The sequence below is a fragment of the Zootermopsis nevadensis genome, unplaced genomic scaffold (genome assembly GCF_977971745.1).
Source record: "Zootermopsis nevadensis isolate Lab colony 2312 unplaced genomic scaffold, Znev_1.0 Znev_ptg000011l, whole genome shotgun sequence".
NCBI lineage: Eukaryota > Metazoa > Arthropoda > Insecta > Blattodea > Termopsidae > Zootermopsis > Zootermopsis nevadensis.
Window position 1 is genome coordinate 14136409 of NW_028259143.1, and position 25932 is coordinate 14162340.

Consider the following 25932-nt stretch of genomic DNA (forward strand, 5'->3'; position numbering starts at 1 on the left):
GTAAAATTCAGTGCTTTTATTTTTCTTGTGTTGTCAGTATCGATAGTGAAATCGAAACGTTAGCGCGTAAAACTGGTGTTAATGTGAGTTAGTGGGTTGAATTAAGAAATTCAGTTTAATTTTATTACTGCACAATGAAAGATTGTGATTTCAATCCAGAATCATTACCAGATCTTCTGCCACTTTACTATAAGAGACTTTTTCCATATGGCCCATATTACAGATGGCTGAGTTACGGAAATGGTAGGTAAATTTGTTGCATGCTGTTATAATTTTTGTATTATATGATGTGTAAGTCACATTTCTCTGAATTAATTCATAATTCATATATACTACAGTAGAATCTGTCGAAAGTGACCACTCTCCGGAAGTTAGTGGTCATTATACAGAAACTATCTTTTAGAACTTGCAGTTCAGATGCTCAGCAAGTGAATTATGAAGTTAACTATTTAGAAGAATTGTGTATTTTTCTAATTATAAAACAATATTTTTTATTTACTTTGAAAATTCAGTTTTGGACTGGAAATTATCGGAATTTGCTACATCAAAAATTAATAGAAGCGTTTGTACGGCACCGTAATATTTTTTATAATGCCCTAGTCAAATGACTGTAAGACTAAAATGACATTAGGCAGAAGAAATTTTGCTGTCACCATTGACAAGTTTTTAACGTTATGGTGAGCTCAACAATTATCCACAATCATTAAAATCTTTTATTTTGTGTTTTTCGTCACTATATTAATGATATTCACCCACTCAATTAACATCTCACAGGTTATTCATGCCACTTTATTAACACTTGAGATAGCTGACACTTTTTACATTGACATTCTTAAAATATCTTGTTTTATTTTTCTTTACCAGTCACAAATGGTGGTAGCTTCTTACCTGTAACACTTGCTGCTAATAAAATTAATCTCTCCATAGAGTTTCTGCTGCTTTTTCATTTGTCTCCTTTTGTTGTTAGTGTCTTATCGGCATTGCTAAAATGAGGTGTCCACACTCATTGAAAACGCCCTTACCTTCAAAGCCTGAAGTCATGTATTTTAATTTTTATTGGAAGGAGTTTATTATATCTTGTGAAACATTATTTGATTCCCCACTCAAAGTTTTTCCTGAAATTAAAGCCCTCTTCTTAAAACTGCCTAGCCATCCACTTGTTAGTTGAAAATCTGGAATTTCAAATTCTTCAGACTGATCACATTACACAGTACATAAGTCATCATATCAGTGAGGTTAGATTTGTCAGATGCAGTGTTTTAACGTGCTCAGTACTATCATGTTGCTTTAGTTGTAGTTACAATTACTCTGATCATTATATTTACAATTATCTTTTGAGTTATTGAGCTTAGTTTATCTGCCTGTGCATTGCATGTTATGCGCTATCCAGCTTTACTTGCATCTCACTATCCCACTAGCATACTGCTAACCATGGACTTAAAGTCCATCTGGCAGCCTTGTACTGTAGGGGTTTAAATCAACTTTTCCCATATGATAAAGGTTAAACCTAGGCAAGTGATACAGCATTGAATACTGCATTTCATCTTTAAAATTAGATCTCTAACTCAATTTGGGTTACAATTAAATTATAGCAGTTTTCACAACCTGGTTCTTGCAAAGAAACCTAGTTATAAATATTGAGTTCCAATTACAAAAGGACTAAAAGGCTTAGATTGGCCCTTTCACACATTTCTCTAGGATCATCATTGTTTGAATCTGAATGGGTCAGATTTTGAGCTGTGTTGATTTAACATCAAACCAGTACATTTATTCATTCAAGCCACCAGATTTATTGTTTTTCTTGTGGTTTGCTTTTATTGCCAGTGAGAAGTCACTACTTTGATCACCGTGAGTTTTCTTTTACATTGGCTGATGATATTTATATTAGATACCAGTCTTTTGCAAATCAAGAGGAACTGGAGAGTGAAATACGCAAACGAAACCCACACAAGATTGACATTGGAGCTATTTATTCTCACAGGTGAGATAACTTGGTTCAAACTGATGTACAGGGAGAATACTAGAAAATGTTTTTATTGCTGTAAGAAACCTAATCTTTCAGTATGCTTCTTGATCAGAATGGTGTATATCAGGTCTAGTAATATAAAATCTATTAATATTTATATGTGGCCAACATATTATGTTCAAACATGACTCTGTTAGTAACCAAAGAGTTCAACACATGAGTTGTGTATCTCAGACAGTTAAAATGATGATAAATCAACCATAGTCATTGACCTTTACAGAATTATTGTGTACTGAATGTGTCAGTCTGTAAACTCCAAGATTACTCTAAATTTTATTAGTTAACAGGCACAGTTTTTTATAGAGGAACTTGTCAGATGTAGCTTGTTGGCACAGGATTAGTTTATCTGATTAAAATTCAGGGTCTGACTAGTATTAAAAACATTTCAATTTGTCTACAAATTGGGTATTGTGAACAAATATGAGGAAATGATTTTGTGTTACAGAGTTTGAGCTACTAAAAAAATCTAGTAGAAAGTTGGGCCTAGAAATAAATTCAGAAAAAAACTAAGTACCTGTTAGCATCCTGTCAGCAGATAGGCCGGCAAAATCTTATTAGGGTGGCCAGTGCTTTCTTTGAAGGTGTGACAAGGTTAAAATATTTGGGACCAACAATAACAAATCAAAATGATATTCACGAGGAAATTAGGAGGAAACTAAATTTTAGAAATGCTTGTTACTTTCCACTTCAAAATATTTTGTCTTCTCATCTGATTTTTTAAGAACCTAAAGATTAAAATATACAAAACAATAATTTTGTCTGTTGTTTTATATGGGCGCAAAACATGGTCTCTCACTCTGAGGGAGGAACATAGATTGCAGGTGTTTGAGAATAGCATGTTGAGGATATTTGGGCCTAGGAGAGAAGAGTATGGAGAAAACTGCATAATGATGAGCTTAAAAATTTATACTCCTCCTCCAATATTGTCAGGGTGATTAAGTCAAGAAGAATGACATGGGCTGAGCATGTGGCATGCATGGATGGGGCAAGAAGTGTGCACTGAGTGTTGGTCAGGAAGCCTGAAGGGAAGAAACCACTGAGGAGACCTAGACGTAGATGGTAGGATAAACTCAAGCGGGATCTATGGGAGATAAGAGTAGAAGGCAACTAGATTTTGCTGGCCCAGGACAGGGACCAGTGAGGGCTTTGGTTAATTCGGTGATGAACCTTTGGGTTTGTGATCAAACCTCTTGCTTAAGTCAGAAGTTTTGTTCATGGCTGAAGTTATTTTGTATGAATGAAATGGAGCATTTCCTTCAAAACCAGTTATTGTAGTCAATAGTGGACTGTCTCATGTGAGTAAAGTGCATTTCATATCTTTGGGGACTTACGTGAAAATCAACATCTGCATCCTTAATGAAATACAATAAAGGTTTATGCTACACTTGCCAGAAACTATTTAATATGGCATTTTTCTCAGCATGCATATACAGAATTTTATCCCATTCCTGGAGCTATGATTTTTGTTACCAGTTTCAGTTTTGTTCATTTTGTTCTTAAATCCTTGCCTTCATATTCTTCAATATCTTGTGTATTGTAATAGTCTCCAAAATTTTGCTCATGTGAATTTATCGTCATATGTAATGCTGTAAGTTTCTTATTTTAATATTGGGAAGTTGCAACTTCATTGGCATGGCAGGAAAATTTTTCAGTGAAGTGGTAAGAAATGCTAAGGTACTGTTGTGTTTTTAATCTTCTATGCACTCTTTATCATTTCACATATTGTGGGCAGGCACAGACATAGAATGCAACCCATGTTTCAACTTTTGTTCTTATTTGCTTTGGTGTAATAGGTAAAAGAGGACATGCCTTTGCTCCTGCCTCTTAGTCAAGAGTATTTGCTTCTACTCAAAACTCATGCTGCAATTTATTGCTCAGTTTTCATTTGTATGGCCCATTGGCTATTTTTATAGTGATTGTAGTTATTTAATGTTGGGAAGTTTCACAAAATTTAAATCTTATTTGTGATGGACTAACCTCCCATCCAAAGAGCCCTAAAAGTGTCAATTCATTATAGTTAAAGAAGAACATAATGATATTAATTTTTTCGAATGATTAGTATCGTATTTTATGAAAGTAGATGTTATTGAACATTTTTCAGGCCAAAGGAACATCGAACTCTTCCAACCTTTCATCCCCTTGAGAAGGAACTTGTGTTTGACATTGACATGACTGATTATGATGATGTTCGCTCATGCTGCAGTGGTGCTGATGTGTGTGTTAAATGCTGGCGTTTCATGGCTGTTGCTTGCAAAGTGTTGGATATGGCATTGAGAGGTCTGGTATAAAAAGAAGTACATGATCCCTCTGTATTTGTTAGATAATAATATTATTCACATAATACATGAACTAAATATGTAAGACTTAGTGCAGATTCAAATTTGCATTTCATTTAGTGTACATTTAAATACTGTCCACTTTCTCTCCCCCACGACCTTAAAATTCTCTTTTTGTGAATGTTGTGGTTTGGAATTTCTTATAACTAAGAGGTAGAACTAAACCTAGTTTTTGTTATGTCTTTCCCTTTAAAATAAGAATCCAATTCTGAAGATGTGATGACTACTTGTCATCACACATGACAGGACAACCAGTGCATCTTTCTTTTGGTGAGACCATCACCTGAAGTGATGAGATCAAGCACATGGGTGCCAATCCGAGATAAGTCAAACATTTATACACATGGATGCCAGTCTTAGACAGCATTTACCGTAAAACACAACTATAACAGTCTAGAACATCCACCGTAATTTAAACACCTCTCAAGATGTAAATGAAGTAATGGTTATGTTAAGAACAGAATAATGCTAGGTTTTTATAATTTTAATCTTCTAGTCTACTGCTGGCACTATAAATGAAACTTTTGTTTGTTGTGCTATTGAGTTATAATTGTTTAGAAATGTCAGTTACTTGGAGAAAAGAGTTTATATTGAAACTCATTGTGCAAATAAATATGTATATACCTTTTTAGGAAATTTTGGTGGCAGTTCAAAATATGTTTAGCCTTGCTTTGTAGCTGCATTATAAGTATTTATTGTTATAACAGGATTTCACTCTGTAGGTAATGCATAATCAGAGTATTTAGTGGTTAGCACATATACTTCATATTTAGTATATACGTGACACAAATTTTTGGGTACCTGACCAACTATCATGTGATTTCCTCCCTCACCTAGACTGTCTAGTTGTATGTGAGAACAGCACCTTATTATAGGCATAACCAACTTACTCTTTGTCATTAAAGGCTGTATTCTTGTAGATTAAACACCTTTATTAAATAACAGGTCAACTTGGTTATGATGAACTTTCTGAAATGAACCAGATATGAGATTACAAAAGTAAAAGCAAAATTTATTTTTATATTATGGTTGTAATGAACATTTTTATATGCATATTTAAAAAATTAATGTCGCTTATAGTATTTTTCAGCGGAATTGGCGACTGAGTTTTTTGCACAGTGTTGTAACCATTCACTGGAAACCAATGTTCCACGATGCTACATCTGGCACCACTCTATATTGTTTCCTCACTATCTCGCCTCCCACCACTACTTCCTACCATGCACAGTACATGTGATTGGTGCACGCTTCAGCCGCAAATTCCGCTGAAAACTGTTATAGTGAATATTGGCAGAAATGGATGGTAGACACTGTATCATATGAAGCATGTGCATACCAGGCACCAGTCATAACCTGTGCACTTTTACAGGTGGTTGAGTGTTCTCTCAGATAAAGTGGTCTTCAGACAATTAGAAATAGAAATCATCATGGCTACATGAATTTTTGGACTGATTTTGTTATGTGTGTGGTCAATTTACAGCAAAATCCCAATGTTGGTCTATAATGAAAACAGTAAAACATTCCTACAACCAATCTGAAGAGGTGTTCCCTCATGTGACAATGTCTTGATAGTAGTTCTGTCACATTTTGTTTGGAGCCTGCAGAGCCTCAAGAGTTGAGTAATTTTTTGGCACAGGGCTCATCTAGGAAGCCCTGTGCATGTCTTTGTCCTATGATGGACTTTCATTGTTTATGGTGTTCCCTGCAAACCCAGAACCTGATAGCCTGCCTTCCTGCACTTTCAGAGATGCTGCAGGAAGGTTCAGGTTCTATAAATGGGTACAGGGAGCTTATTCTGGTTAGCCAGTTTGCAATTTCATTGCTGCCAGTTCCCTATGTCCCAGCATCCACATCAGATATACTTTGTTGCGTACAGCTAGTGTCATAAGGGATTAATGGGAACCCCAGACCAACCTTCGGTAAATTTTACAGTTGCCAAGTGCTTTGATTGCTCTTTGACTATCTGAAAGAATATAGGTGTTTCTTTTGCAGTAGTTCCTTCTAATATTCTCATCAGCACTTGCTTTGATAGCTTATACTTCAACCCAGAATCTGGCCATTACTTAGTGACATATTTTTAAGGGGATCATATCAGTAGTTAAGGCATAGTTTGTTATTGATAGGACACCATTTAATACTGAGAGGTCATTAGTATAATGTTACTGTTCTGTATGTGCATGCTGCAAATGAGGATAAATGACTGCTTTATCTTTAATTAGAACATGTATTTGATAAATTCCCTATGTACCATGTAAAAATTTTGCTAGGAGATTTCATGCCAAGGTAGAAAGGGAGGATATTTTCAAATTGACAATCAGGAATGACAGTTTACATTAAAGTAGTAATGATAATGGGTTTACAGCAGTAAACATTGCCACATCAAAAATATAATTGTCAACAAGACCACAATGTTCCAACATAAACTCATAAATACACTTGGACTACTGATGGGAAGACACACAATCAGATGAACACATCTTGATAACAATCAAGTGTACTTGATATCCAATCTCATAGGATGGCCAGATTTGAAATTGGCCACTATTTGATGGTTTGAAAACTCTGGGAGACGTTGTTGGTAAGTAAATGGGCAACACAAACATTAATATACAGAGATTTGGTCTCAGGAAGCCAAATGCAAATTCAATATTAGAAGATTGTGTCATTTATCTTAGACAACTTTAGTTTCCAACTATACATATCATGTGGATTTAAATATTGTTTAAGTACTTTAAATCAATATTGTTATGTTGTAAGGCATATTTGTTGTGTGGTAGCATAGTGGACTTATATTGAATCCTGTTCAAGTCAGTTTTTTTATGTGGCTTCCATATTGTCATTTTACAATATAAAAATATTTGGTTTCCAGTAAGTCCTGTATTTTTCAGAAATCTAAAACCATGTATTACTGCATGGTCTTATTGCAAGTGGTGTTAGTGTCTGTTCCATCTTGTAAGTTTGTTCATCTGCCGTGTTAATTTTACCAAGTGTAGGAAATTGAAAAGCATGGTGTTAGGATAGTTCCCAGGGCATAACATCCATACAAAATTTCTGTCAAATCCATGTAATGGTTCTCAAGTTGAATCATGCAGGCAGGCAGACGTGACTCGCCCTATTTGTTCATTTCATAGGTATCGTGCAAAGAATGCATAACAATGCAAGGCACAAGGAACAATATCAGGTCAAAATCTGAAACAGATTTACAGAGTTTAAAAACTTGCATGATATGTGGGCAACAGTAGAGCTTGGGAAAATGTTGGAGAGAATATCAGAATTTTAGTCAAAGTTATGAGTTAAAACAGAATAAACCATCTTCTACTATGCTTTGTACTTTCAATATTTCCTTTATATCAGCATTTCTGTAAGAATCTCATCTGTGCTGCTTCAAAACATTGCTTCTCTCTTCTGTTCAACACCTTGTCTTGCTTACATATTTGAGGGCAGTCTTTGCTGTTATGTTGTGTACTTTTAATTTTGTTTGATTAGACATTTGTTTACCAATATTTTATTTTATTTTTCCAGTAGTCTCATAGACTTAGTATTTGTGAACTGTGGGTCCCTTAAAAGACAGGGAATTTCTTGACTAGCCGAGTGTGCTATTGGTTGCTCATGAAGAACTGTACTTGATGGAATTAGTTATATCATAATATGAATTGTTTGTGAATGTAAGTTTATTCTCATATAAATATCATTATTTAAAATTATGTAATAAGTTGTATGTACATCTGCATAAAAATAAAAAATGAGGATAACAAACAAACTAGCTGTGTATTTTACAACTTTCTAGCTGTTTTGATCAGTATACGTGATTTAATCAAAAGCAACTTATTTCTTATATGGTACCAGAAAATATGGACATTGGTTGTGTGGCAGGCCTGTTCATGGCTTGTTTTGTCATTGTGTACAACATTAACTGTTTCACAAAAATGTTTTGTTTATGTTCACACCAACATTTTACATCCAGAGGACTTTGGATATGAACACTTGCTGTGGGTGTTTTCTGGACGACGAGGTGTCCATTGTTGGGTGTGTGATGAAGGAGCTTGCAAGTTGGATGTTGCTGCACGATCAGTTGTTGCAGAATATTTGCAGCTTGTTACTGGTGGAGAAAACCAATCAAAGAAAGTTATTTTGTCAGGAGATAAATTACACACATCAATTAAGTAAGTATTAACCTCTTGTAGTGAATGTTCATATCCATCAGATATACAGAATTTCCCAAAACAATGTATACACAGTATAATGATAACCTTGTCATCGATCTCCATGTGTTGTGTTTATCAGGGGAAAGTGTAGTCTTCTTTTTGGACACCTGTATTAACAAGCCACAGTACCAAGGAATTGTCTGCTTTAGAATGATTTTGCATGCACAATGCCTAACTCTTGCAGTATTATTTATTTTTGTAAAAACTAAACAGACTTTTTCTAGGTGAATAAATGTCCATTGAATTCAATTTTGGCCATGCAATCCATGAATCTTAAGTCATTCATTTTCCTCTTTCCTTAAAAATGTCTTATCATGGTGTGTAACATAAAATGTGGTCCACACTGAGATTGACAAAGCTTATTTGAAACATAAATAGAGCAATGACATTTATATTCACAACAGAAGTACATGTGGCAAACGAATATGAATAATGGGATCATCCAAAAATCATAAAGGAAATGATAAATAAATAATTATTCAAAATTATAAAATCGAGATCGACCACGAAGAAGATGGAAAGATCAATTTGAAGCTGGAACAGGCATTAGTGCCTGATCCCTGATAATGATGATGATTATAAAAATGCAAACTTCAGAAGACTAAGAGTATGGAATTATAACTCACGCAATCACAGGTCTAAAGTTAACAAATCTTCACTTATTTATTGTACTGATAGAGATAAAATTTCACTACAATTAGAAATTTGAAATAATAATTTCATTAATCATTTACAAGTAAAGTACTTTCCACATTTCAGTAGATTGAGATGTTTGTCATCCTACAGTTTTGTGAGTTGTTAAATGCCTCACACACAGTTTAATTTTGACCATTGTTATCTGTGCAGTCTTCATGCATCGCTTTCTTTTATCTCCAACCATTAAATAAAGCCTGACTTCACTTTTCTGTCCCAAAACCACCCACCCAGCCACCTCTTCTACTACCATTTGATCCTCTCCCCTGATTCACGTGGTCGCCAAAATTTCTTTCATCACCTCTTCTCACTAAACATTGTGGTTGAGTGGTTAACACTCCTGCTTCATATTTTGGAGGTCCCAGGATTAAATCTTGGCCTGGAGGTGAGCTATTCTGATGGGGTTTTTGTGGGTTTTTTTAGTCCCTCAGGCAAGTGCCAGGATAGTACCTTAAATTAGGCAATAATGCTTCCTTCCACATCCTTTCCAATCACTATCATCCTCTCATTCAATGCTGTTTAGTCTGAGCTACTGAAAAAGCAGTTAAATAAACTATAAATAAATCGAAGATTTCCATCTTCTGGGTTGTTACGCTGTGTAGTCTGGTCGATATTAGCCAACGTTTCAGAGGTCATACTGCCTCTGTCATCAGGGCGATGATATCGACCAGACTACACAGCGCAACAACCCAGAAGATGGAAATCTTCATACTCACCGCTGTGAGAACCTCAAGTCTTACATATAAATAAATCACTTCTTCTCCTCAATACACACTCAGCGCCAAATCGATAACAGCTCACTGTTCCACTTTGCCAATCAGTTCTGTCATATCCCACTTGCCCCCTACCACCCGCCCTACATAAGGGTTTCAAAAATGGCCAAGCAGCACATATTAACCCTGAATATTTTAGCTGCAGTGTTTGCTGAAATGTTGGATAACTTTCAACGTGGCTCATTCCTGAAGGCTGAATTTTTACACAGAGTATAATTACTGGGCATGCAGTCTTTTAGACGGTGTGTACTCTTATATGACATTCCCCTATCAGATCTTACGTTGGATATAGTCAAGCGCTGAAATAAATGAGGTTCTATCATTTTGTAACCCAAAAGTTTTCAGTGCCAGATTTTTTCAAAAGCACAAATGCACTATGTAACTACAGTGAAACCTCTATCTATCGTTCCCGGAACTATCGTTTTCCCGGATGCATCGTCCGTTTTGTTCGGTCCCGAATACATCCCATATAAAATAATGTTACATTTTCCCGCTTCTATCGTTCCTCGAACTATCGTTTTATCGCATCGATCGTTCAAAAATCTTAGTCCCGGCCCACAATTTTCCCGCAATGATCGTTTCTGAGAAATTAAAATGCTGGGTTTTGAGATAAATTAATACCGAAAGACGCACAATGTTTTTGGAATACACAGTAGCGGTAACCTGTTATGTCGCCCAACCAGCACAGATCCTTTTGGAATGAGGGGTCAGCGGTGCAGGGGTGATAGTTGGAGTGAATGGCGGTGCTCATTGTCAGAAATTTTACGATTTTAATTAGGGTGCACTCATATTTCGTTCCAGCGATGCCAAATGGCATGTGCACTGTGAATTTCTTCACAAATGCTTTTATTACAAGTACAAAGGAAAGGCTGGCGGCACTTTTCATTCTTCTGGTTCATCTCGTTTCCAGTGGTTCAGTGTCTTCTACGGCTACGTTTCGTCGAGTTCGGCAGTAACAGTACTTCCATTCTTCCTGTTATTGTTCCAGTCTATACTTTTGTTGTTGTTCCCGTAAATATTTTGTTATTCCTCTTACTCCTGTTAATTATTTTGTTATTATTCCTGTACCATGTCTCGCCCACTAAAGCAAGTCAGAACTCTTCAAGAAAGATTAAAAATCATAGAAGAAGTGGAGAAGAATCCATTTGAAAAAAGAATCTACATTGCTAAACGCCTTGGATTAGCACCATCTACTTTAAATTCAATAGTTGCAAAGAAGAAAGAAATCCGAAAACAAACTGACTAGTGCGGTAATTCATGCAAAAAAAGGAAATCCGGAAGAAAATCAACTTTCAGTGAGCTAGAAAGTGTCCTCTTCACTTGGTACCAGCAATCGCGGGCCTCAGGAATTCCTGTTGATGGCAACATCTTGCGGGAAAAAGCCAAGACGATAGCCGCAAGACTGAATATTGAAAATTTTGCAGCGTCGAATGGCTGGATTAGTAGGTTTAAAGAACGACATGGTATGGTCTACAAGAAGTTAGCCGGCGAAAGTGCTGCTGTGGATGTGGAAGTAACGGAGCTGTGGCTCGAGAGACTGCCAACACTGCTGGAGGGATATGAGCCGCGGGACATTTATAATGCGGATGAGACCGGACTTTTCTACAACGCCCTCCCGGATAGGACTCTGGCATTGAAAGGTGAATCTTGCCACGGGGGAATACGTGCAAAACACCGAATTACTGTTCTTCTGTGTGTTAACAGTGACGGTAGTGACAAACGGGTTCCGATTGTAGTTGGAAAATCACGAAAACCGCGTTGTTTCAAAAACATGAAAAAACTTCCGGTGAAATATCACGCCAACAAAAAGGCTTGGATGACAACAGACATCTTTACGGCGTTTTTAAGTTCTCTGGATGCCTCCATGGGCGCACAAGGCAGAAAGATTTTGCTGTTTGTTGATAATTGTGCCGCTCATCCGAAGGACACGACATTTCTACGAAATGTGAAAGTCGTGCAGTATCCAGCAAATTGCACGAGCGTCTTGCAACCGCTTGATTTGGGCATCATAAAATCTTTCAAGCAGTTGTATAGAAAGCGCCTTGTGCAAACAGCTGTATGTGCAATGGATGCTGGGAAGGATGTCAACATGAAAATTGACGTGCTACAAGCAATTCATTTCACAGTGGCAGCTTGGCGGCATGTCTCCCAACCAACTGTTCTGAATTGTTTTCACAAAGGTGGCTACGGGTGTGAACTTCGCACAGAAGCAGACTCTAACGTCAGTGTGGATGAGCATGATGGCTTTCACGAAGACTGGAATAGATTTGGCGCTGTGAAAGACGTGGTTAAATTTGGTGACTACGCAGCAGTAGACAGCGAGCTTGCTACATGCGGAGTCGACACGATTGATAAGTTGTGTGACGATCGCGAAGGGGGTGGGAGCGGTGAGGAAGACGACGAATGCGAGCCCGAAGCTGTGCCGAGTTTTGCCGAAGCACACGCTGCATTGGCAAAAGTGAAGTCGTTCTTTTATGCCCATAATATTAGCGAACGTGACGAGGAAAACATTTTGAACGTGGAAAGTACTCTGTTTGGTCTAAAACGTAAAGTTTCGACAAACCAGTTGTCCATTAAAGACTTTTTTGGTAAAAAGAAGTAACTTTGAAAGAGAAACATTGTTTTTTTTTTTAAATTTTTAATGCTTTCCCGCATCTATCGTTTTTATTTCCCACCCCCGCCGAAAACGATGCATCGAGGTTTCACTGTATTCACTAAGCTGATGTGTATAGTGATGTACCAATTCAGCTAAAGGCCATCACTTCATTTGTGTATTGGATAAGTATTTTGCCATTTTTAAGTCCAGCGCATCAGTGCCAACTTTTCTTGGAAAAGGAAGGTCCATTTCAGGTTTCAGCATTTCCTCATCTGTGCTTTAAAGACCGTATTGTTTTGGTACTTATGACAGCAGAGATTCATGAACTGAGAACATGTACTTCCTGGCTCCCTTTCTTTTGATGGCTGGAACTTTGGAAGAACCTCCTTTTTATTTCTCAAAAGTTTGTTTATAGCCCAGTCCTCATTGTTTCAATTCTTTTATTACTCATCTGAAGAGATCAGTTATTCACTGTAACATTTCTGTGGAAATCCTCTATCAGCTTTGAAATATGAAGGATAGACTAATTTTATTTTCCAAGCTTCCTTTCATAATGTGTTAGCCCTACCTGTGCGGTGATGCCACCTGATGTGCTGACTAAAGCCATATTTTATTCGAGGAGCAACAAGCATTTCTTCAGTACAGAGCAAGGCAGGTCAACTTTGATTTGTGTGTTCAAATTACTTACATACAAACTGCAGATTGCCTTCCCAAAAACTGAAACAGTTCATTAATTTTTTCTGTGGCCTGAGTGTAGTTCCTGTCCTTGACTAGATTTTATTTGTATCAGTTGAAACACCAATCATTTTCTGGAATTGTCAGCCAGCCAAGGATGAGATTTAAGTGTCCATGGTGTCCGGTAAAGTGTTAATCCATCCATCCTATGGCACTACAGCCCAAGGTCGGGCCTTGGCCTCCTCCCTTGTTTGAGGTTTCCTGGTTTTTGCAGTGTGCATCTGTGAGTAGTGAGTGACTAGCCCACTGCCTCTGCATAATTTTTATTCAATCCGGATTTTGTCTGATAGACCCATCTAGTAGAGAATCAGGAGAGGTATGGGTGGAAATGGCTGCTGAATTTTGCTTACGAAACATCTCGTTGATGCTTGTAAGGCTCTTTTACACATTGTAAATCTACGACATGGGACTGCTGGCTTTACTTCCCCTCTAAGGGAAGTTGTGCTACGGTTTTTTATCACCCTTAAAAATCCGTCGGCCTCTGCTGGGTTTGAACCAGGAACCTTGGGTCCAGTGGCAATCACGTTAACCACTAGTCCACTGAGGGCGACAAAGTGTTAATTACAGCTTGCTTTTCTTGGTCCTGTGAAAGTTGTATGTCAAAGTTTTATTCAATCCTTTTGTGCTCTGGCCAACTTGTGAGTTTTCTCTGTTTCACAGGCGAGCAGTGTCAGTAATAGAAAAGCAGTTTGTAAATATGTGTGTAGAGGAACAAGATATACTGGGTACACCAGGAGCAGTGCAGAAGTTTCTGAGCCTGATTCCTGATGAACCAATGAGACAGGAGTTGGGAAAGGAACTTCAGAAACAATCCACGTCCAAGCAGCGGTGGGATGCAGTCACAAAATATGTCGGAGATCTTAGAGGGAAGGTAGCTGGAATGTTGTACTGTATTTCAGTTGTTAATTAGATGTATGACCAGATTTAGTGAAGTCTTTTCTACATAGATGGTTCAGATTTAATCTGGAAGTATGATCATAGCATGTCAGTAAATTGTCTTGCATGTTGTCTGTTAGGCAGTCTTCTCAGGGTACTTTTTTTTATATACACAATTGTCCCACCCTGTGTGACTACAGAAATGGCATCCAAGCATGTTGTTTACAAGAAACTATGGAAATTCTGGTCAGATTTAAATCAGCCTCATACATTTCTAACTTTTTGTTCACTGTTGTTTTCTTTTAGGTTACTCAGTTTCTGTTTTGCTACAGAGCTCACATTTATGCAGCAGACATTTTCTTGGAACAGTAGAACATCTGATAATAAAGCATGGAAACTTTTGCTTGTATTAAGTTTAATTTTTTTCATTAGATATTGCGCAATTTAACTTTACTTTTATAACATAAGAAAATTATTATTTACAATTTCTGAATCTTAGGGTGAATGTAAGGGTGGTAAGTGGTCTAAATAACGAAATTAATATTTTTCAGATTTATTTATGCATCCAAGGAGTTTTGTAAGAACAAGAGTTACGCAATGAATGTATTTATTTCATATGTTTTGGAATCATTAAAAATTCACTTGAAACTGGAAGCAAAGAAATCTCCACATTTAACCAAATATGATAATTTTTGTTGATGTTCGTCTTCTAAGTTGTAACACTTTGTGGACTTGTGGGTAGATACCAGCGTTTGAAAGGAATATACTGCTTCCATCTTTATCTCTGAAGATGGAGGCAGTATATTTCTCCAAAACGTCAGTGTCTGCCCACAAATCTATGTGGTGTCACAATCCAGAAGACCAACGTCTTCACTGCTGAAAGAGCCCAACATATCATATGATCTGTTTGGATTGGAAGAAGAATGAGAGGACAGTCATAATTTTCTAATATTTTGCAAAAATCGTGAACCCTTTTGAATTAAATAAGAATTTAATTTCTCTCCCTGTCATCTTTAGAAAGGGTGAAGGGCAAAATAATAACATTACGGGTACCTGATGATTAATCTTTTTTTTTTTGTCTACAGGGACAACTTAGACGACGTCGCCAGTTCTTATTAGAAGAAATAATGTTGCAATATGCCTACCCTCGGCTGGACATAAACGTCACGAAAGGGCTAAACCATTTACTTAAATCACCATTCTGTGTCCATCCTAAGACAGGAAAAGTGTGCATACCTTTCAGTCCTCGAGCAGCTGAGAAGTTCAATCCATCCACTGTCCCTACTATAAGGTGAATTAACTAGCACAAGAAAAGCTCATTTTCACCATCAGTGTTCAAAGTAGCATTAATAAAACTGTGTAGGTTTTATAAGTTCTCAATATTATTATGTCATCAGCCTCCATCTTACATGATCCTATTGGATACTGTACCAAAGGTTTTGGAATTGAGAGTGAATGACTGTTTTATGATCTAAAAGAGATTTTGGAAAACAGATTTTAGTTTTCACTGGATTAAGATTGTCGTACTTAATTGCGTAATACACAATTTTCTCGTTCAAAATTTTATGATCAAATAACTAGGTGAATGATTTATGTGAATATTTTTGAAATCAGTTTCAAAACTGTTTAATTTACAACAAAAGATAGCTCATTTCAGCCATTTAAATTCCTTGTTTTAGTACTAGTGTGAAGTCTTCTTTCCTTCATGCAGTACTGTTTCTAATTCGTTGCTTCACATGGCTGCAGGGTCATGCTGAGGCACTGAGTGCTACATGTGCCCATTTTACTTATATTTATTTGCTTGTACTTTGCTACCCTTTTGAAATTTAAGAAACAGCTGTTTGCACTGTCATTGTCCTTCATATATAGGAATATACAGGCTTCTGTCTTTCTTAATTATGCGATGCTGTTATGTGCTGCAGTACAGTATGAATTATGATTTTATGTGAATGGAATTTGGGTTTCAAGAACAAGAGAATAACAGAAACTGGGGGCAGTGTGTAGGAAATTCACTTGATGAGATCATCAAAGAAATGAAGGGTATCTAACACAGTTGAAACAGTAACCCTTAAGACACAGAGACTGAGGAAGACTGAGACAACACTGGAATGACCAAAGACATTTTGTGAATAAGGATTATGTATTAAAGATGTATGCCTGAATGGTTTAGAGTACTTTTCTCTAGAAACTGGTCATAAATGTTACTTCAGCAGGAAGTGCTGTGAGTGTTGCATATATTTGTAGTCTCAAAAGAAGTATAGATAAATGATATATTACCTTTTTATATATATATAGTTGTTCTGATGCGTTGTTACTCACCACCATTTGTCAGTTAGTGTATGGTTGAATCTTGCAGCCAGCTGATAGAAGAAGTAAATGAATTTGATGCAAAGACAAAGGAGATGACAGCTGAGGATACCAAACATCGAGTGAAGGATTATAAGAAAACAGGCATGTTGAAAGGTATTGTTGTGTTTGAAGAATTTGTCCAGAAACTTGAGCAAACCTGGAAAGGGAAACGACTGGAAGCTAGTGGTAAGTCTAAAAGACAGATGATACTTTCTCTTTTCATATTCACATAATTTAGGAATTGACTAAGTTCCCTTAAGACACAAATTTAGTCTAATAAGATGATATAAGGGAATTTGTAGATGAACAATGAATTTGACATTTGGCCAGTGATCTTGAATAAGACTGGTTCACCTGAGATTCTCACTAACAGTTAATTATGCAGTTCTGAATATTTGAGAACTGTGAATGTGACAGCTGATATGTTGAATGAATAAGATTATTGTTTCCTCTTGGAATTTGGGCAGTATGGGTGTGAGTAATTTGACACACCATAATATCTAAGATGAATGTTGATGTACCTGGCCTCTTTCCTGCTGCCACATCTAAGGCTTCTGAATCCTGTACATTTCTTCGGACCTGGACAGGGTTACTCTGAGTTCTTAAGTATTCCATGAAGCTGTACAGTATTGAAGATGGCTGTCTTCTGGGTTGTTGAACCATGTGGTCTGGTAGAAGTTCACCAACATTTCAGTGATGATTGCTGCTTCTGTTATCTTCAAGGCAGCAAGCACCTCTGAAATGTCAGTAAACGTCTTCCAGACCAAATGGTGCAACAACCCAGAAGACAGCCATCTTCATACCTGTTGCCATGAGAACCTGAAATCTTACTGAACTGACTTGCACAGTCTCTGATTACCACAAAATTATGCAGTATTGCTCAGTCTTTTGTAGTTGGTGACAGTTTATTTAGGTAAGGTTAGTTTAGTTTTAGTAGATGAATTTATTGCTAATGTATGTACACTAATCAGTCATGATCGTGCATGAAGGATTGCACTGAGTCTGAAGATGGCTGTCTTCTGACTTGCTGTGTCGTGTAGTCCGATAGAAGTTTACCGACATTTCAGAGTTCCTTGCTGCCTCCAACATCAGGGTGATGAGGAGGCAGCAAGGAACTCTGAAACATCAGCAAACTTCTACCAGACTACACAGCACAACCACCCAGAAGACGGCCATCTTAATGATCTTACATATTAGCCATCATACAAGTTTTTTTTATATTTACAATTACATTCAATTAATAAAAGTAGTATATATGTTAACCCAATGGGATTGGTGATATAATTTTACCACTTTTATGGGCACAGTTAATATGAAGCTATCAAAGGTATACATTAATAATTCTTAAAATTTCTATAAACTTGCATAATTAAATCAGTTTATAAACATGTCCATGTCTGAGGCTGGCATCGGTTTTCTGGCTTCCTTACCCTTTTATCTGAAGGTTTATGTGGAATTCAGCTTCTGAAATATTGCAGTTGTATAATTTTATAATTTAAATGATGGGCAAAGTCCAGAAGAACAATTTTACATGTTATAATTCACCAGCATCGGAGACTTGCAGACTCTGACAATGTTTCTCTTTATTTTTATTGAAAATTACATTGTTTGTTATTACTGTTGCTGTGTCTTAGTTTGTAAGTTTTGTGGTTTTGTTTTGTAAGATTCTGCAGTGCACAATAAAACTGAAGTTCTCCAAAAAAAAAAAAGCTGCAAATATAATAGAGAGAGACCATTCACAAGACTGGAAAGGTATAATCCATACCAGAATACACAGATTTCTCACATGTTTTATTTCCACCTTTACATTTTGAATGCTCCTAGCTGACAGAAAAAGATACCATATACAGTAGAGTCAGATTATCTGACATTCTATTTTATTCGACATGCAGCGTCAGAATGCTCAACTCAGCACGTAGTGGAATGAATCACACACCCGCACCATGCACCTACATTTATGTACGCAGTTGCTACAAACATGCTACTGTTCAGGTGCTGGTGTGACCTTGCCACAAAGGAAATGAAGTAGACTCAAAGCACCCATTACTAAGTTCTTAAAAATTAAGCTCTTCCAGTTCTTCTTCTTCTTTTGTAATCAATCCTAGGATTGGTTGACAGCAGCTCTCCAAGCTTCTCGATCCTCAGCAAGTCTCTTCAGTGCTGTATAGGAGGGGCAGCCGGTGTCCTCCATTAACTGATTAATATATGTTAACCTTGGTCTGCCCCTAGCGTTCTTTCCCTCTACAGCGCCTTCAAGGATCGTCTTAATCAGTCCCTCATGTCTTATGATGTGCCCAACCCAGATGTTTCTTCTCTTCTGTATCATATCCCACAGGCAGAGCTTCTTCTCCACAATCCTCCGCAGCACTTCATCATTTGACACTCTCTCCACCAAGGGGATTTTCAATATTCCACGGTAGCACCACAGTTCAAATGCCACTATTCTCTTCTTCTCTGCCTCCCCGATTGTCCAAGTCTCACTTCCATATAATAATACACTCCATACAAATGTCTTTACCAGACGTTTCCTGAGGTGCTTATCAATGCTGTTAGAGGTGAAAAGGTTGCGCTTTTTGTTAAAGGCGATCTTCGCTTGGTTGATGCGGCTTATAACTTCTGCTTTTGACCTTCCGTCCGATGATAACCTGCATCCGAGATACGTGAAGGACTCCACGTTCTCCAGCCGCTTGCCGTCCAGCAAGCAATGCGCCTGGGTGCCGTGTTTGCTCACCACCAGGATTTTAGTCTTCTCTTTGTTGATGTTCAAGTTGTAGGTGGTGCTGAGGGTGCTCTCCATCTCCGCCAGGGTCACTACCAGGTCTTGCTCATTCTCAGCCAACACCGCTATGTCATCAGCAAATCGTAGCATGTCAACTTTCTCCCCTTGAATACACACTCCTCTTACTCCTTCAAGCTTCTCTCTCACCTCGTCCAACCCTCTCTGAATATAACCATTGAACAGGACAGGTGACATTGAGCAGCCCTGTCGTACTCCTTGCCTGATGTTGGCCTCTTCCTGATGTTCACCACACCTCACCACTGCCACCTCCTCTCTGTACAGTCTCTGCACCACCCTCCTGTCCTTGTACTTCACGCCTGCCTCCCTCAGCATCTTGAACAACAGCTGCCAGTCGACCCTATCAAAGGCTTTTTCTAGGTGTATGAAGGCAATATACGTGTCTTGGTCTTTCCTTAATCTCTTTTCAATAATTAGGCGTAGACCTAGAATTGCTTCACGGGTGCCCCTTCCCTTCCTGAAACCGAACTGGTCCTCCGTGAGTATTGTTTCTATCTTCCCTTCGATCCTCCGTAAAATTATAGTGGTTAGGATCTTAGATGCATGGGCCACTAAGCTGAGGGTTCTATACTGCTCGCATTTGACTGCAGACGCTTTTTTCGGTAGCGGGACAATGATACACTTTTTAAAATCTGATGGAATCTGCCCTGTCTCATAAATTCTACTCACTAAGTGGAACAGTTCACTTTGTACCCTTTCACCTGCAGCCTTGATGAGCTCCGCTGGTAGATTGTCGATACCAGGTGCCTTCCTATCCTTCATCTGTGTTACAGCCTGGTCGAACTCATCTCTCAGAATACAGTCCCCTTTCTCTTCTGGATCGACTTTGTCTTCGTTTTCCAGTGTCTCTTCTCCATCATACCCTCCTCCTCCATAAAGTTTTTCTAGGTATTGCTTCCATCTCTGAGCAATGTCCTTTTGCTCATACACGACCATTCCGTCTTCAGTATGTATACCATTGCATCTTATCCTTCGATTACCAAAAAATTGTTTAATTGTCTTGTAGGCTCTCTCCAGTTTACCTTCCTTAGTCAGTTCATCAACTTCTTTACATTTTACTTCTAAATGTCGTTCCTTGGCTTTCCTTGCTTCTCTATTTATCTCATTCCTTAATGCTCGGTACTGCCTACTTCCTTCTTCGGAGGGGTCGTTTTTTAGCTTTCTTCTTTTCTCTATTTTCTCAACGATGTCTTCGGTTATCCATTCTTTTCTGTTCTTTGCTTTCTGTATTCCTATCACTTCCCTCGCGGTTTCCAACATATTTTTCTTCAGGGACTCCCACTGCTCTTCTACATTCTCTGTTTGATTTATCATGGACGTGTTTGTCTTATCTTTATATGCAGACACTACCTCATCTTTTTTAAGCTTTTCTAAATTCCACTTCTGATTAGTTCTCTTTTTTAACTTTTTAAATTTCAGGTCACATTCACTTAGCACCAAGTTGTGATCACTGTCAATATCAGGGCCTGGGTAGCTTCTGCAGTCCTTGACTTGGTTCTTGAACCTTTCTCTGACTAGAATATAGTCGATCTGATATCTACTCCTGTCTCCGGGAGCCTTCCAGGTATACTGTCTGCGTGGGTGGTGTTGGAACCACGTATTACACACCACTAATTGATGCTGAGTGCAGAACTCCACCATCCGATCCCCTCTCTCGTTCCTCTTTCCAAGTCCATAGGACCCCACTACTGTTCCATCTATTCCTTCTCCTACCACAGCGTTCCAATCGCCCATAATAATCAAGTTATCTTCTCCCTTCACTCCCCTTATAATTTCATTTATCTCTTCGTAAACTCTTTCCACCTTATCATCTTCTTGGTTTGATGTCGGCATATACACTTGAACTATCACAGTCTTATTCGGTTTGGTATCGAGTTTGACTAGAATAATCCGTCCATTCAATTGCACATATTCACTGACTCTTTGTCCTAGCTCCCTGCTTAGTACGACTCCTACTCCTCCTGTTCCTGGCCTGCCTTCAATGCTGCCTGTGTGGATTACTCGGTAATCCCCACTCCAGAAATCTCCAACATCACGCCACCTTATCTCACTCACTCCCAGCACGTCTATCCTCATCCTTTTCATCTCTAACTTAAGACTTTCTAGTTTCCGACACGGTAGAAGTGTCCGAACATTCAATGTTCCAATTCGTTTTTTACAGTTATTCTTCTTCTTCTTCTTCAAAGCGAAGTCTCCTGCAGTCCCCACCCGGAGATCCATTTGGGGGACTATTTTACCTCCGGAATATTTCACAAGAGTACACTTCATATCTAACTAACTTCATCTCCTGAATTGCTGATACTTGGGAAATCCTGAGAATCTTTATTGTGGTGGATTCCCCTTGCCTTCCGCATCCTATGCCGTTGACCCATCTGGGTTCACCCGCCTTTAGGGGTGATTTCTCACCCCAAGGGCATGAGGGTGCCCTGAACCTCCACCCGTTTATCCACCCTCCGAAGAGGCTGTTGGCACTTGGTAGAGGGGAACCACTTATACCGGTGGTCACTTGGTACTCTTTCAATTACACTGTGTTAAATACTGTTTTTGTTTGTGAAATTTTTCATTTTATTCCATGTTGTATTTCCTTTGTAGTTTCATATCATAAATTGAGTTATAAATTGTTTTACTTACCCTTCTCTTTTTTATTAGTCTTCTGTACTATCTGACTGTCTGTTGGTCCCATTTAGGTCAGATAGTTGAGGCTTTACTGTAATACATGTAAAATGTAAGAATTACCATCCACAGAAGCATATAAATAAATTGTATAAGCATATTTTTTCAACATAATATTTACTGCATAAACTGTAACAGATTTATCTTCTTATCCATGAAAGAAATTGAAGTGCATTGCAAATCAGTTTATGTATGTTCTACCATTATCACTATTATTATCAATGAATTGTATGAACATACTTCTAAATGTTGTCTTGTTTCTTCTCTACTAATTCTTTTGTTCGTCAGAAACTGACTATTGAGATGTCTCTTAAACTGTTGATTTTAAATGAAAAAATATAAAAGAAAATGTCTGTCATCTTGGACCAAACTTGGTTTCTATCATTTGTTCTTAATTAAGTAGGATTTAATGTCTTCTTTATGTGGTGTAAATCCAGAACAATGTAATTTGGTTCTCTGGAAGCATATTGGACTCGTGCAATTGGTCTTAGGATTGAATTCTACTTAAGTCACCATTTTTTACTGGTTTATGTGGTCGTGTATTCTTTCAACATACATCATTGTATTCAATGCCATGAGAATCTAAAATTTCACCAAATGAAGATTCCAAATACATCATAATCAGCTTTCATATGCAAAGTAAACCAGTCGTGTAAAAGAATTAATTATGCAGTTGAAGGTTGTAATAAACATAAAAGCAAGTAATCATGGACTGTATGTAAGTATAAATAGGAAAATAAGTTCATAGATGAAGTAGAAACAAGCACCATAACAATCTATTTCAACTGGCACTGGAAGCAAACGCACCGCACATTAGACTGCTGAAGAGAAACAGTGTCAGACAAGGCAGTACATAAAATGGGAAAGGATTTTACATCAGTGACACATCATGAGGAAATAGGTTCAAGCTCACACAGCAGACATTAATGTCAGAAACTGTACAGTAATTGATAGTGTACAAATCAAGCAAAACCCTTCCCCCCCTCATAAATGTTAATGAAAGTAAATTTGCAGAATATGGGAAATACACGAGCCAAATAGATCAATCCAAGAGGAGAAATCAAGATAGAAGTTATATTGCAAATTTTTACAAGACATAACCATTAATCTTAAGAACTGTGACAAATAGCAGTAATGACACTAATGCATTTACAGTTTTAAATAATATAATGTGCTCTTAAAGTGGTTTGAAATTCAGTTTTAAAGAATGATTAATAGTGTAGGTATTAATTGTTTCCCTGAAGATGGTAAAATTGTTGCTGAAATGTATTGGTTTAATACACGGGATATGTTAATTATCTGAATAACTGTGGGGGTAAAAACAATTTTATGATTGAAATGCGAGATCATGTTAGGTTAGGTAAAAATTGGAGTCTAGTTTTGGTGTCAGCATTACATTCATTACTGCTATCAGATTTTTTGTCCATGCCAGATTCAATGCTGGCATTAGTCAGTTTTGGATTCAGCTTTGGCATTATAATTGAATTTTGTGAAAATTTCAAAATGTCCTTGGCATCTGTGTTTGTTTCTGTTGGTGCATTCCCTTGGATATTTTCCTGTGCGTGTCTCATGAGTTTTCACTCTGATACAAATGCTTAGCCAACAAAGCCTGTGACACGTGGAAATTAGGATATTCCACTGGTAGCTCTAATTCCCTTTCGTTTCCTTTATTCCTCCTCCTCTGTCCTTGACCCTTAACAGGGTGTGGTGGCACTTCATGGATTGGAATCGTCCATCCATGAAGTGCTCTCTAGGGAATATAATCAGGTGGTTTCCCCTTGCCTGCCTGATTCTATGCCGTAGACTACACTAGGTAGTTCATCTGCCTTCAGGGACGATTTCTCGCCCCCAGGACAAGAGAGTGCCCTGCCCAGCCCAGCCGGCTTGGCTGCTTATCCCGGCAGCCGCTCTGTCCCCCTCCACGTCAGTCGCCTATTGACGTTGCCCATCCTCTACCACGGGGAGGTGCAGATGGGGATTTTTCCTTTCTCGAGCCTAAGACCTTCAAATGGCATTTCTTAGCGCTCTCCAGTACTTTTAGAGGACCCTTTATTCCTAGTTCAAGTCAAGTGTAAGAATTTGTTTTCACTGCTTCCACACAAATCACTGGACAAACCTTATCCTGTCTTATAAAACGTTTAGATGTGCCTTATATGATTTGATGGTGATCAACATTGCCATCCTTAGTCAACCTCCAAAGCAACTAATTGCATGGCTGAACACAGTTTGTATACTTTGTTATGAATCAAATCTCCCATTAACTGTGTAGGATAATGATTTGGTAATAACAATTTTTTCTTGTCAATAGATATGAAGATGGAATTTTGAGTCTGACTGGTGCTGGACTTTGAAAAGAAGTAACAGTGTGATGTGAGGATTTTGAATTGGAAGTGTTTGTGACTTGTGTAGTTATGAGAAACAAATGTGAAGGAAGATGATGACAGGAGTATCATTTATAATCATCGTTTTTAAATATCATTTGTTCTGAACTGTAGTTGGTCATTTCATGCTGTTTATTTTTTCTGTTTTATTAAATGAAATGCACATTTATTGCCATTTATTTTTTCTGTTACTACAACTTTATACTTTTCCAGTATATTCCATCCTGTGTAATATGGGTGTGAAACTTGGTTTGTTGCTCTGAGGGAAAAGCATAGAGTAAGGATGTTTGAAAACAGTGCTAAGGAGAATGTTCAAAGGGAAGAGAGAGGAAATAGCAGGAGAATGTAGTAAATTTTGTAATGAAGAGCTTCATAATTTGTACTATTCAGCTGATTTTTTTGGGGTCTTTAAATCAAGAAGTTTTTGATGGGTGGGACATATATCATGCATGAGGAAAATGATAAATGCATAAAAAAATGTGGCTGGGAGAGCATTCATTTAAAAAATTGTTTGTTTTTTTTGAGGTGAAATGATAGGTTCAGTAAGCTCCTCTGAAAGATCAGTTAATATCTCCCATACCACCCAAAAAAGACAGCCATAAGTAGCCAAGTCAACATAGGGAAAATTTTCAGAAGTGAGTAATTTGATATGAAGCTCAGAAGAGGTGTTTGTTTGTAAAGGGCCCTGTGTAGATTGAGATGTACAAAGACTAACCAACTACCAGATGTCCATCTCACCGCCACCAGAACCTATCCTCACCAGGAGGAGAATGTGGATTGATGCTGTACTGTTTTATTCTGCTTATTTTATGGTGTAAAGCCATTCATTTGTGGTTTGAATTACAGTGATGCTGTGTTAATTCAGCAAGATAAGGAATTTATAGTAAAACTGTTGAGAGAAATTAAGGGCTTATTTCATAATTATGTCATTAATGTAATTGAAAAAGTATAACCTAGAATGAAATGTATCGCTGTATAATGTGGATAAAACTATCACAATGTTCAAGAAACTAAGGATACAGGGCTGCTGTTGCTGTGAAGAAATATTTGCAAGGAGGGGGCTTAAAGCATGCAGAGGAAATACTGTTGATTGCATGGTTGTGTTCAAATAATGTCCTGTCACATCTGTGAGGCAGTTATAACTTTGAGATTAATTATAGAGAAAAAGCTAGAGAAGGATAAGGAAACCTTTATTGCATATGTTGATGTTGAGAAAGCATTCGACAATGTTAAATGGGGGTTGGTGTTTGAAATACTGAGGAAAGCAGGAGTTAACTATAGAGATCGAAGAATGATTTGGGAATTGTATGGGAATGAACGGGCTGTAATCAGACAAGGGGACCAACAGGAAGAGGCAAAAGTCAACAAAGGGGTGATGCAAGGATGTGCGCTATCTCCCATAATATTTAATGCTTATATACAGAATGCCCTTGATAAAGTCAGAGATGAAATCACTGTAGGAGTGAAGATACAAGGAGAGACGATAGACATG

General features: G+C 37.7%; 1 protein-coding gene across 1 annotated transcript; it reads left to right on the top strand.

Annotated features, from left to right (window-relative positions):
- Window positions 1–23: 23 nt before the first annotated feature.
- On the top strand, window positions 24–24609 carry Prim1 (DNA primase small subunit). Its single transcript, XM_022079063.2, has 8 exons — window positions 24–243; window positions 1825–1981; window positions 4128–4303; window positions 8327–8525; window positions 14025–14235; window positions 15326–15531; window positions 16597–16775; window positions 24368–24609. The coding sequence occupies exons 1-8, from the start codon at window positions 135–137 to the stop codon at window positions 24385–24387; spliced, it is 1257 nt and encodes a 418-aa protein (XP_021934755.1). The 5' UTR covers window positions 24–134; the 3' UTR covers window positions 24388–24609.
- The last annotated feature ends 1323 nt before the right edge of the window (window positions 24610–25932 follow it).

Bases quoted from the DNA above. Each gene is read 5' to 3' on its own strand.
- Prim1 (XM_022079063.2), top strand. From the start codon at position 135: ATGAAAGATTGTGATTTCAATCCAGAATCATTACCAGATCTTCTGCCA. The intron at 244-1,824 runs GTAGGTAAATTT...TTTTATTGCCAG, and splicing joins ATGGCTGAGTTACGGAAATG to TGAGAAGTCACTACTTTGAT. The intron at 1,982-4,127 runs GTGAGATAACTT...AACATTTTTCAG, and splicing joins GGAGCTATTTATTCTCACAG to GCCAAAGGAACATCGAACTC.